This window comes from Choloepus didactylus, chromosome 2 (genome assembly GCF_015220235.1).
Source record: "Choloepus didactylus isolate mChoDid1 chromosome 2, mChoDid1.pri, whole genome shotgun sequence".
Lineage (NCBI taxonomy): Eukaryota > Metazoa > Chordata > Mammalia > Pilosa > Megalonychidae > Choloepus > Choloepus didactylus.
In genome coordinates this window covers 131545800-131559700 of record NC_051308.1, presented here as the reverse complement: position 1 = coordinate 131559700, position 13901 = coordinate 131545800, and the positions used below count along the sequence as shown (strand labels likewise).

General features: G+C 39.5%; 1 protein-coding gene across 1 annotated transcript in view; it reads right to left on the bottom strand.

The window, feature by feature from the left end:
• The window catches only part of PSMA5 (proteasome 20S subunit alpha 5), a 29168-nt gene extending 15664 nt beyond the window's left edge, over nt 1-13504 (bottom strand). Inside the window, exons 1-2 of the mRNA XM_037826459.1 lie at nt 13354-13504; nt 3038-3104 (exon numbers count right to left, since the gene is read on the bottom strand). Of these exons, the coding sequence (XP_037682387.1) occupies nt 3038-3104; nt 13354-13382 (96 nt within the window). The 5' untranslated portion in view covers nt 13383-13504. The remainder of the gene's footprint in view (nt 1-3037; nt 3105-13353) is intronic.
• Nucleotides 13505-13901: the final 397 nt, after the last annotated feature.

The window sequence follows — 13901 nt, the reverse complement described above, 5'->3', positions numbered from 1 at the left end:
CAAATCAAGAAAGATGATATAGCACCTAGCACAAGGGAATAAATCAAGAAAAGACGATGATACAGCATCTAGAACAAGGAATAAATCAAGAAAGAAGACAATATAGCACCTAGCACAAGAGAGAGTTAAAAGAATGATGTTGACAGAAGATCCTAAGTCTACAGCTGTGTAGCAGGCTGAGAAAACAACCAGTCCAGATTGGAGTATGTCAGAAGGCTCCAAGATTTCTTTAGGGAGCTTTAATAGGATATTGAATGTGCTTGAATGTTTTGAGAGGATATCTGCATAACCTGGAGAGACTTTGGAGATGTATTATTGATATGTACATACTAAATTAAGCAAATTAAAAAAAAAAAGAGAATTATTAATTCCAAGGAAAACAATATCATGCAGAAATAGAAAAATAATCATAACAAAATGGCTTAGCTGTGAACAGTGGTACATAATCACGATAATATAAGTTTTGAACAATTATCTAACAAAATAAAGCATATATGATATATTTGAGAGCGTTGCCCCCCACTAACCCCAGGAGAAAATTTGTGTGTGATTATGGGGGCCAAAATCCTCAATCTCCATAACGAAAAGTCAATGTTATCGATAAGCCGTAAAGAACAACAAAAATAAGCCAATTATCAGCTAAAAGAGTTTAAAGTGTTGCCTCTGAGGAGCTGAAAATAAGGGGAAGGGAAGATGTCAGGGATTACTGCTTTTGTTACCATGTTTACAGAACTATTTCACTGTTGACTCTAAAACTAGATGCGTGTACACCTTTAAGAAAAACACCCCAGAAACCACCACCACAGAATTTAATTTAGTACTTAGTTGTCCTTTAATTGTTTTATGTATAGTGTACTGATCTTGAATCCCCAACTGGATAGGACAGAACAGAAGTTGTCTTCTTTTAATTTACCTAGCTCAATGGTTCTTAACCAGGGGCACTTTGTCCCCTAGGGGCCAACTGGCAAAGCCTGGAGATATTTTTGATTGTCACAATGGGGGGATGGGTATTACTGGTCTCTAAGGGATAGAGGCCAGGAATGCTGCTAAATATTCTACAATGCACAAAATAGCCTCCCACAATAAAGAATTATTGGCTCAAAATGTCAACAGCCCCTGGGTACCATAATTATTTTGGGGAGAAGTGCTCTTATAGCATGAGAATAAATTCTCATCCTGTTTAACTTGGTATCTAACTTAATTTCCTAAACTTCCATTCCAAAAAAGGTTAATATTTTGAGATAGTCTATTTTACAAAATATTCTTACATTTTCCCCCAGATATTTCAACATTACAACACAATTCTTCCTAAATTTCTCTCTCCTTCCCACCTTGGTGGGGACTGGGGAGAGGGAAGTGGGGAAGAGAAGAAGGGAACATTGAAAGACATTTGACTATATGTAATATTTCTTGAATATAACTTATTAGCATAGTAACCAATGTCCAGATGCTCAATAATACAGTAATTCTGATATCATGACAGGTTCCCACTCCTCCTCCCCCAAAACCTACTCTAGAATCCTCAATCTCCATAAAGAAAAATCAATGGATAAGGTCTAAACAAAAAAAACATAAGCCAATTATGAGCTACGAGTTTGAAGTGTTGCCATCTATAGTGTATCTCCAAGTGATAATTCTTGTCATCCATTTTTAGTTGTTAGCCATCTCCTTTCATAATACTAAAGCCTTACATTTATCATGGTGCTTTCTCATTGTCCACTCATAAGCTGCCAATGCAAAACAACCAGGTGTGAATTTTCACACGGGTTAAGTAACATCCACTAAGAGCAAAATCACTATCTCTACCCTACCCCAAACTAAGTCTACAAAGATCAAATTATCTCTAGGCAAACTAGTCCCAAAGAGCTTAAAAAGCAAGCCCATGGGAAAAATGAGGATTATTCTTGACTTGTACAGGTTGGCAGAACTGTTGTCTTAAACTGAAGTCAATATAAAAGCTACAGCTTAGAATTGTGATAATCATATACGTCATAGTAATATATATTTTCAATATATAACAGATTATCAGAAATAGAAATAGACACTTGCAGCTGACTCATGTTTTCTGTCCCACTATCATAAAGCTTCCATCTTCACTTCTACATCGTCAACTAACCGGAATCTCTTTTGCCTTTTTTTCCATATTCTTATATAACCATTCCCCCCACAACACCATCCTAGAAGAGGTAACTGAGAGGGGAACATAGCTCTCTTCCGTTGTGTGAGGAACTGTCTTATGGAAGAGGTTTAAACATCCTGTGTGGTTCCAAGGACAAATCTGAAGGAAAATTCAGGAAGCTGGATTTCTGATTAAATACAAGGATAAATTTCTAAACCATATGAACTCTTTTCAAATAAAATGAACCATCTTATAAGGAAAAATTCTGTCACTAGAACACACAAACAGAGATTATACAAATAGAAGCTAATGGGGATGTAGAGGAGATTCAAGCACAGAGCAAAGGGCTAGACTAGATCATTGCTTCTCAACCCTGGCTAAAATCAGAAGCACTGTGTGTGGGGGGGATCCTTAAAAATACTGATAACTGGGCTTCACCCCAGACAATCTAAATTGGAATTTCCAGGGTGGGGCCTAGACATCTTTCCTTTTTGTTTTAAGCAACACTAGGTTTCAAGATTTTTGGTACCCATGTTTCCTACTACTCTCAGTTTTTCTGACAGGTTTCTTCTTAAACATCCACCAACTGAAAAGCTATTTAGATTACTCATAATCCAACAAATAAAAACCTTACCTGATAACTAACTTTAGGCACAGACAGCTTACTTTCTAACTGATTTTTTGAATACTGGTTTGAACCACTACATTTTGTTACAAGATTACAGGATACATAAATAATTTTGAAATAATGTTAAAGAATAGGATTGAAATTGTTACAAAAATGGTTACAAATTATTGGCTAAAGGGAGACAGAGAACAGTCTAAAGGAATGACTAAAAGACACTTATGCCAAATGTCCTGCCAGCGAAGTGTTAAGTTGCCACAAAAGTTCAAAAAGTATGCCACTTGCTACTATACCTTGATAGCCTCAATGGCATATTCCACTTGAAATAATCTTCCTTCAGGAGAAAAAGTATTCACGCCCCTATAATTAAAAAATAAATAAATAAATAAAAATTGTCAGGAAAACTAGTCATAGAGGTACTGAACTCAAGTTCCTTGACATCTAGCTCAGATGGCTAACTACAAGATATGCACATTATCATTATTCTCTTCTTTGCCCTTCAACAAACTTTTGCTATGTTTTGGTAAATTAAAAGCTTCTCAAGGGAATGGAACCCATATGTAGAACAGGCTTCTTCCCTAATCCCTGAAAGTCTTCCCAAATTGATCAAATAAGAGCAGGTGACTCCTGCTTCAATCCTAAAGCAACTTAGAAGGTCTACGGTAACTTCATGCCCTAAAACTATCAGGCAATTCCCAAGAAAATGCACATTTCTCTTTACCTTCTTCCCATTACATGCATTGATGTTAAAATCTTACTAAGTTAAACACAGGTACATTTCTCTATTTGTATGAATTAAAACTGTTATCTTAACAATAGATTGAGATCCCATGTAGTTCCTTAAGCCTAACCTAGTTCATTCACTCAATACCTATTTGTATCAATTAACAGGCAAGACTGCTTTTCTCTCCAAATCACTTCCCCACCTTTCCATGTTCCAATTTGCTCAAAATTCCTGTGGAGAAGCAACACCAATCATGGTCTTAGCTATAAAAGCTTCCAGTACACAATGGGCACTTTGGCCTGCCTGAATCAAGGTGGCACAATGAGAAGCTTCAGGACTCTTCTCCCTACACAATCTTCGAATCAAGAAAAGGCAATTTAAAAGTGGTAGGATTTCTTGGTACTCTTGCTGGCCTCTCTCCCATCCCAAGATTCCCACTGCTGGTTGCTCATCCTTGTTCTAGAGGGAACAGAGTAACTCTTGTACATATAGTGGGAGCATATAAGTCTGGCCCAATCTGTCTGTTGGTGGCCTGAGGGACTGAACCAGAATGCTTTCTGCAGGCTTGCTTTCCCAGAACTTGCCCTGCCTGTAGAAAGCAGCTCACAGAGCACTCTAGAGAATGCTGTGGGAAAGCAATCAAGTCATGGCTGATTGGAGCAAGAGACTACATACAGTGCGGTGCCCAGGACCATGGAGAAACTTTCCTAGGAAAGGGGGAAACATTCATGATCACATGCACATGCCCAAGGCAAGACTAATGTGCAGAAAGGATCAGGGATACCTATACACTTTGGTCTTGAGCTATTCTCTAAATTCAATGTAAGGATAAAGTCTGAAGGAGAGCACTTGCACAGATCAATGTGCAAAGATTGGGAAAGGTGTTTCTTTTCTTCCTTTTCTTTTTTTTCTTGTTAACTCTAGGCATTCAAGGAAAGCTCAGTCATAACACTAACTGGATACCAACTTAAAGAACAGATAAATACCTCACAATCTAAATTCCAGTGATAACACATTAAAATATCAAAATGTCCAGGTTTCAACAAAAAATTATAAAACATACAAAGAAACAGGAAGTGATGGTCCAGGCAAAAGAGAAGATAAAAGAAAGAATCAGTGAACTTGAAGATAAGATAATTGAAATCATCCAGTCTGAGAAACAGAGGGAAGAAAGAATAAAAAAAAGTGAACAAACCCTGAGGAACCTGTGGCACACCATCAAGCGTACCAATATACATATTGTGGGAGTCCCAGAAGAAAGTGAGAAAGGGGCAGAGAGACTATTCAAAGAAATAATGGCTCAAAACTCCCCCCAATTTTTAAAAATACAGTTTTATTGAGATATATTCACATACTCTATAATCATCGACAGTGTACTATCAATTATTCACAGTATCATCACATAGTTGTACATTCATCACCACAATCAATTTTTGAACATTTTCCTTATTCCAAAAGAAATACAAATAAAAGTAAGAAAGAACACCTAAAACATTCCATCCCCCCATTCTTCATTTAGTTTTTGTCCCCATTTTTCTATTCATCTGTCCATACACTGGATAAAGGGAGTGTGAGCCACCAGGTTTTCACAATCACAGTCACACCATGTAAGCTACATAGTTATGCAATTGTCTTCAAGAATCAAGGTTACTGAGTTTCAGTTCAACAGTTTCAGGTATTTCCTTCTAGCTATTTCAATATATTAGAAACTAAAGAGGGGATATCTGTATAGCATATAAGAATGCCCTCCACAAGCCAGGCCAAAGGGTAAAGGTTGAAACTCATTGTGTTTTAAAACTTCAAATTTCATATGAGACCAAGGGAATAGATATCTATTTGGTACAGGATCTAAATTTTCTAAACGGTACAACTCTACAGTCGATTTGTTCAAACACCACAACTGCATGGAACTTTGAATAGGAAGTGAGATACGGTAGGTTAGTATAGGCTGGAGTGAAATAGTGACACATCCTAGAGTAATTTCAGCAGATAATAAAAAATATATTTACAGCCTCCCCCTCCCCAGCCCCGAGGATCTGGGGGAAGGTGCGGATGTGTTGGACATCCTCACCTGGACTGGTGTTGATGTTGTCACAAACATTGGGACTGGCGGTTTGATGTGCTGAGCCCTTGAGCATGGGACTTGCCCTTATGAAGCTCATTACCACAAAGGAGAGTCTAAAGTTGTATGTAATGGTGCCTAAGAGTCTCCCCCTGAGTACCTCTTTGTTGCTCAGATGTGGCCCTCTCTCTCTCTAACTGAGCCATCTCGACAGGTGAACTCGCTGCCCTCCCCGCTACGTGGGACCCGACTCCCAGGGGTGTAAATCTCCCTGGCAACGCAGAGTATGACTCCGGGGGATGAATGTGGACCCGGCATCGTGGGACTGAGAGTATCTTCTTGACCAAAAGGAGGATGCAAAATGAGACAAAATAGTTTCAGTGGCTGAGAGATTCCAAATGGAGTTGAGAGGTCACTCTGGTGGACATTCTTATGCACTATATAGATAACACCTCTTAGGTTTTAATGCACTGGAATAGCTAGAAGTAAATACCTGAAACTACCAAACTCCAACCCAGCAGTCTGGACTCCTGAAGACAATTATATAATAATGTAGACTATAAGGGGTGACAGTGTGATTGTGAAGACCTTGTGGATCACACCCCCTTTATCTAGTGTATGGATGAGTGGAGGAATGGGGATAAAAACTTAAGGACAAATGGGGTGGGATGGGGGGATGATTTGGGTGTTCTTTTTTCATTTTTATTTTTTATTCTTGTTCTGGTTTTTTCTGATGTAAGGAAAATGTTCAGAGATAGATTGTGGTGATGAACGCATAACTATGTTATCATACTGTGGACAGTGGATTGTATACCATGGATGATTGCATGGTGTGTGAATGTATTTCAATAAAACTGAATTTAATAACAAAAAAAAAAAAAAAAAAAAAAAAAGAATGCCCTCCAGAGTGACCTCGACTCCATCTGAAATCTCTCAGCCACTGAAATTTCATTTTGCTCCATTTCTCTTCCCCCTTTTGGTCAAGAAGATTCTCTCAGTCCCATGATGCCGGGTCCAGGTTCATCCCCGGGAGCCATGCCCCATGCTGCCAGGGAGATTTCCATCCCTCGGAGTCATGTCCCATGTAGGGGGGAGGGCAGTGAGTTCACCTGCTACATGGGCTTAGAGAAAGAGAGAAAGGCCACATCCGAGCAACAAAGAGGCACTCTGGAAAACTCCCCCAAATTTAATGAAAGACACGAATACACACATGTATATTCCAAGACACTCAACGAACTCCAAACAGGATAAACCCAAATAGACCCATGCCACAACACACTGCACTCAAACTCTTGAATAACAAAGATTAAAAATTCTGAAAGCCACAAGAGAGAAGCAACATAACATGTTCAAGGGAACCTCAGTAAGATTAAGTGCCTATTTCTTAAGGGAAACTATGGAGGCAAGAAGGCAGTGGGATGGCATTTAATGTGCTGAGAGGAAAAAAACTGCCAACCAAGAATTCTGTATCTGACAAAACTGTCTTTCAAAAATGAGGGAGAGATTAAGACATTCCCAGATAAACAAAAGCTGAGGAAGTTCACCATTAGACCGCTCGACGAGAGATGATAAAGAGAGGTCTGCTGGTTGAAAGGACAGGACAATTGACAATAGGTCAAAGCCACACAAAGAAATAAAGATCTCTGGTAAAAGTAATATCATGGGTAAATATAAAATGCTGGTACTATTATATTTTTGGTTTATAACTGCACTTTTTACTTCCTATAGGATCTAAAAGGCAAGTGCATAAATGTAAAGATAAATCAGTGGTTTTGGACTCATAACATATGAATACGTAATCTGTGACAAGAACTATGTTAAAGCGGGAGGAATGGGGGTATAGGAACATAGTTCATGTGTACTATTGATGTTAAGTTGGTATCACAGCAAACTAGATTATTATAGATTTGAATGTCAAATTTAAGCTCCATGGTAACCAGAATGAATATATTGGAGAATGTGCAAACTAACAGAAACAAGAAAGGTTGCAAAGGGCAGGGGAAATGGGGATTTACTGCATAATGGATATAGGGTTTCTGTTTGGGGAGATGGGGAAGTTTTAGTAATGGAAGGTGGTAAGGGTACTGCAACAATAAATGTGATTAATCCTATTGAATGGTATGTTTGGGAGGGTTTGAGATAGAAAAATTTATGTTGTATGTGTGTTCCCATGATTAAAAAAAAAAAGAACAAAAGAACAACTAAAGAAACAATGACAATGAAATATAATATGTATTCCTGGATGGGATCTAATAAGGGAGGAGAAAATGGTTCAAGACGACATTATTGTGGGGTGATGTATGGGAATCCTGTATCTTATGAATAGTTGTTCTATAAACCCTCAACTTCACTGATTAAAAAAAAAAGACATTATTGGAACACAAGAAAAAAAATGGAATATAGACTATAAGCTTTATATCAATGTTAAATTTTTCAAACTTGTTAAATGCACTTAAGATGGTCACAAAAATGAATATCCTTGTTCTTAGGAAATGTACATGGCAGTATTAAGTGTTCACGGAGCATTGCGTATATAGCCTACACTGAAGTCTTCAGAAAATGAACCGATAAGACAGACCGAGGATGGCTAGACAGACAGATAATGATAAGGCACAGGTGGCAAATGGGTATGGTGGCAAATAGGTGGATCTATTCTCTGGATAGGGTTTATATTATTTTTGTAACTGTCCTTTAAGTTTGAAAGGATTTTAAAATAAAAGGTTAAAACAACGTTTTAACAAATGAAATGGTCGTGACCCTTGATTTATCGTCTGTACTTTATAACAGGCAACATGATATAGTACAGTGTTTCCAAATTGTGTTTTATCAAATAAATTCTTTTTTTTTTTTTTAAAGAAATTTTATACATACCCCAATATGTAAAACATAATGAAACCTTGACCACAGACATAGGGGACTGGTGGTTTGATGGGTTGAGCCCTCTACCATAAGTTTTACCCTTGGGAAGACGGTTGCTGCAAAGGAGAGGCTAGGCCTCCCTATATTTGTGCCTAAGAGTCTCCTCCTGAATGCCTCTTTGTTGCTCAGATGTGGCCCTCTCTCTCTGGCTAAGCCAACTTGAAAGGTGAAATCACTGCCCTCCCCTCTACGTGGGATCAGACACCCAGGGGAGTGAATCTCCCTGGCAACGTGGAATATGACTCCCGGGGAGGAATGTAGACCCGGCATCGTGGGATGGAGAACATCTTCTTGACCAAAAGGGGGATGTGAAAGGAAATGAAATAAGCTTCAGTGGCAGAGAGATTCCAAAACGAGCCAAGAGATCACTCTGGTGGGCACTCTTACGCACACTTTAGACAACCTTTTTTAGGTTCTAAAGAATTGGGGTAGCTGGTGGTGGATACCTGAAACTATTAAACTACAACCCAGAACCCATGAATCTCGAAGACAGTTGTATAAAAATGTAGCTTATGAGGGGTGACAATGGGATTGGGAAAGCCATAAGGACCACACTCCCCTTTGTCTAGTTTATGGATGGATGTGTAGAAAAGTAGGGGAAGGAAACAAACAGACAAAGGTACCCAGTGTTCTTTTTTACTTCAATTGCTCTTTTTCACTCTAATTATTATTCTTGTTATTTTTGTGTGTGTGCTAATGAAGGTGTCAGGGATTGATTTAGGTGATGAATGTACAACTATGTAATGGTACTGTAAACAATCGAAAGTACAATTTGTTTTGTATGACTGCGTGGTATGTGAATATATCTCAATAAAATGATGATTAAAAAAAAAAAACAAACAAAAAACATAATGAAACCTGACACTGAGCATTTACTATATGCCTGGCACTGTTATAAACTGATTTATTACACCATTATAAAATGATTTAATTCACTTAATTCTCAAAACAATCCTATGAAGTAGTTTTCTCAGGTTGATGAGGCACAAAGAGAGGTTCATTTGCCCAGTCATTTGGCATATAAAAGGCAGAGCTGGAATGAGATCTCAGGCAATCTGACTAGAGACCAAGCTCTCAACTACTCCACTTACATTATCTCTGGGAATTATGCTGGCTAAATCAGGGGTGGGGGGAGAATCACACCATCCTGGTCTCCTGTTTGCCCAATGTCATTACAATGAAGTTTAGGTCTCTAACGAACATTTTAAAAACCACTGAGAGAAAAGTCTGAAGTTAGAAGAGGTGGGACTGAGTTCTCCTTCTGCCACAAAGTACTCCTTCTGCCACTTACTAGCTAAGTAAATACAAGTATACCACAACTGATTACAGCTTTAATTCTCTGAACCGAAAAGCAAAATAATAATACACGTCCTGCCTCTGTCACAAGACAATTAAGTACTGAATTGTATGGTGTATAAACGAACTCTAAATTCTAAAGCACAATGTGAATGTAGAATTTTCACTCTAATTTAGGAACTTCACTCTAGGGAAGTATTACTGTGTCCTCCCTAACAGTGTTCTGCTCTTGGCTCTCTTCAACTTTATAGTCTCCCTGGGTCATTTTATCTTTGCCAAACACCAACTACTCCCAAATCTCTGTTACCAGTTTGACCTCTCCTGAATTAATCTAAATGCCTGCTGAGCATTTTCAGTTAAAATTTTCCAATCTGAAATAGTATCTCCTTAAAATTCAGCCCCCCTTGCACAATCAGGTCCATCTCCTGCCATTTCACCTTCATTTTCACTCTAAAGCACCTCCAATCTCCTAGTGTCCCAAGGTAGAAAAGTTCTTAATGAGCTGACTCATTCCTCTTCCTTCTCCGCCATATCTAACCATATGCCAAGTCATATCAATTCCTATCAATTCCTCCTCCACAGTAACTCTTCACTCTCTTCCTTCCATTCTCAATGCCCTCATTACCCTTCACCTATTGTAACAGCCTCCAAACTGGTATTGGCTCGCTCTTTACTCTAATCCAGCCAATTATCTTCATAAAACACAATGTGATGATGTAACTTCTTAAAACAAAAATTAAGGGCACACAATTGCCTACAGAATAAAACCCAAATTCTTATATTAAAAACCATCCAATATCAGAATAAAACCCAAATTCTTGTATTAAAAACCATCCAATATCAGTGAGATACGGTAGGTTAGTATAGGTTAGAATGAAATAGTGATACATCCCAAAGTAATATGGGCAGAGAATAAGAATATATCACAGGGCCCCCCTGAGGAGCTGGGGGAGAGCGCAGAAGTGCTGGACTTCCTCACCTGGACTGATGCTGATGTTGTCACAAACATTAGGACTCATGGTTAGATGTGCTGAGCCTTCTATCATGGGGCTTGCTCTTATGAAGCTCGTTACTGCAAAGGAGAGGCTAAACTTGCATATAATTGTGCCTAAGAGTCTCCCCCTGAGTACCTCTTTGTTGCTCAGATGTGGCCCTCTTGCTAACTGAGCTACCTTGGCAGGTGAACTCATGGCCCTCCCCTCTAAGTGGGACCTGACTGCCAGGGGTGTAAATCTCCCTGGCAATGCAGGATATGACTCCCGGGGATGAATCTGGACCCAGCATTGTGGGGTTGACAATATCTTCTTGACCAAAAGGGGGATGCAACATGAAACGAAATCAAGTTTCAGTGGCTGAGAGATTTCAAATGGAGTTGAGAGGTCACTCTGGAGGACATTCTTATGCACTATATAGATGACACCTCTTAGATTTTAATGTATTGGAATAGCTAGATGTAAATACCTGAAACTATCAAACTCCAACCCAGTAGCTTGGACTCCTATAGACGACTGTATAACAATGTAGATTACAAGGAGTGACACAGTGTGATTGTGAAAACTTTGTGGATCACACCCCCTTTATCTAGTCTATGGATGGATGAATAGAAAAATGAGGACAAAAACTAAGTGAAAAATAGGGTGGGATGGGGGGGATGGTTTGGATGTTCTTTTTTACTTTTATTTTTTATTCTTATTCTGATTCTTTCTGATGTAAGGAAAATGTTCAGAGATAGATTGTGGTGGTGAATGCATAACTATATGATGATACTGTGAACAGTGGGTTGTATACCATGGATGACTGTATGGTATGTGAATATATTTCAATAAAACTGATCTTAATTTAAAAAAAAAAACCAAAAACAAAACCATCCAATATCTAGCAGCATCCTATATCTCCCATATCTCCTGTAACTCCCATACATATATCAGATGTATCCACCAGACTGGACTTTTTCCAAACATGTACTTTGCTTTCCCATCGCATCTTTTTTGTTCATCCCATATTCTCTGCCTAAAATACATTTACTCTCACTGTCTCTTTTTATTAAAATCTTATCCTTTTTCAAGATTCAGTTTAAATATCAGCTCCTCTGTGAAGTGTTCCATGATCCACTAATATTGAATTTAACCAGAACTCCTATAGTGTTAATCTGAATTTCTCTAATGATGTTAATAATTTGTTTCATACCATACTACTTTCATAAACAGTTCTTTAAGAGGCACACTCCTATATGAGGGCAAGGATCTTGGTTTCGTTCACTGCTATATGACTAGCACTTAAAACAGTGCATTGTACACAGCAAGCACTCAAATATATTAGCTAAGTAAATTTTTTAAAAAGGGTGTGACAGGCTTTCTTGGGAAAGTACAAAAATAAATAACACAAAGCAGTCAATGAATATATTAAGTAAATGATCATATAACCATAAAAAAGTTTTCTGACAAGGATAAAAATTTCCGTCATGCACACACCCTAACTCAAAATTCTATCACCTGAAGACGATTCTCTTCAAGGTAAATTTTGAGTAACAAAGTAATTGTATAGGACAGTAAGAAAAGATGTCAGTTTTAAAACTTCAAGCACATCTTATGAGTCAGTAAAAGGATGAAAGAGTGGTAGTCCCAGCTGACAAAAATTTGACAGAATCAACGGCATACTTGACAAGAAATGCAGCTTCTCAAACCACCTAGTACAAACAAAACACCTGCCTATCATGGCTTTCTTTGAAACTATGGGAAAACTTAACTGATCAAAACAGAAACTGAAAGCAAAAATGCCCACAGCATAAACATGTACAATTTAAAACTACTTTAACATTCCCAAACTCTTAAAGGTTCTTCTTTTTTTCGGAATAAACACAATACTCTCGGTAACTTGATTTTCAAAAACATCAGATTTAGCCTTTAACACACACTAAAATTAACTTGCTTTAAAATTTTATAAAAAAACAAAAGTCTAGGTCAAGTGGAATCAGCAAGCGAAATCTCTTGAGAACCAGCTTAAATTCCAGTTCCTATAAAATCAGACTACAGACATCAAAACATCTGGGCACAGGTGCGACAGCCTTCGCGTTTTTGCAGGAACTATACATCCCAGCATGCCCTACTACATCTCAGGCAGAAGAAGGACTGCTCTATCCCAACTAAGGAATGAAAAACGAGGGTATTCTCAGAGAAGGAAAGGGGAGCTGAAATTATCAAGCCCTTTAGGAAATCCCCAGTTGCTTTTTTTTTCAAGCAGCACGTTTTAAGTTATTTTAAAAGACAGTCATACTCGGCACGAAAAGATGAACTGAGTGAGGGTGAATAACCCCCGGCCTTCTCTGGGTTAAAGGTCGGAGTCTCGGCCCCTGAGCCTTTTTCACACAAATCGGAGCTTCTCTCTTTCACACCGAGTTAGGACCCAGCAGTGACTCAGCGGTAGGATAAGCGCGGATGATTCGCCCAAGCCCAGCTTTGGAAGCACAGGGGAGCAAGGAGAGCGGCTAGGGAGGGAAAAGGATATCCTGACGCGGGTTCCTGGGGCGCCCCATGACACTGCAGAACCTAGGCCGGGCCCCGTGCCTGCCCACCCATAACCCTGACTCGGCCTCACCCCGCCGCACGGACCTGTCGTACTCAGACCGGGTGAGGAACATGACGAGGGCAGGAGAAGGCAGCAGCGGGTATCGGAGGATTCTGAAGACCAACACGATTCCGCCAGCACTAACTCACGCACACCGCCACAGAACCGAAGGCCCGGCTCCCAAATGCGCGTGCGTCCGCGACCCTTTCAGCCCGCCCTCCTTTGCTTGCCTCCTATTGGTTGATCGTAGTTCCCGCCGAGGTGATAGGGCCAACTTGCTTCCCCTCCAGGCCCTAGTTGGTCCAGAGAGGGCGTAACAAGGGTCGTCCTTCCGTTTTAAATGGCGGGTGGTTGCCGGGGCATCCGAGGCATGTGGTGAGAGCGTCTTTTTACAGGATGTACACCTACCGTAAGATTGGCAACCGAGAGAGCTTGTACGGATTTGGGGGCTGTCAGAACTGTGATGTGATAGGTTCTTCGCTGTCTCGCATAAACCCAGCCAGAGCGTACTCTTTCCTCCGTGTTAACGCACTCACTCAGCTCTAAGCGGAATTCCCCGCTCTTCAGGGACTGGCGAGGTATTGGTCCTCGG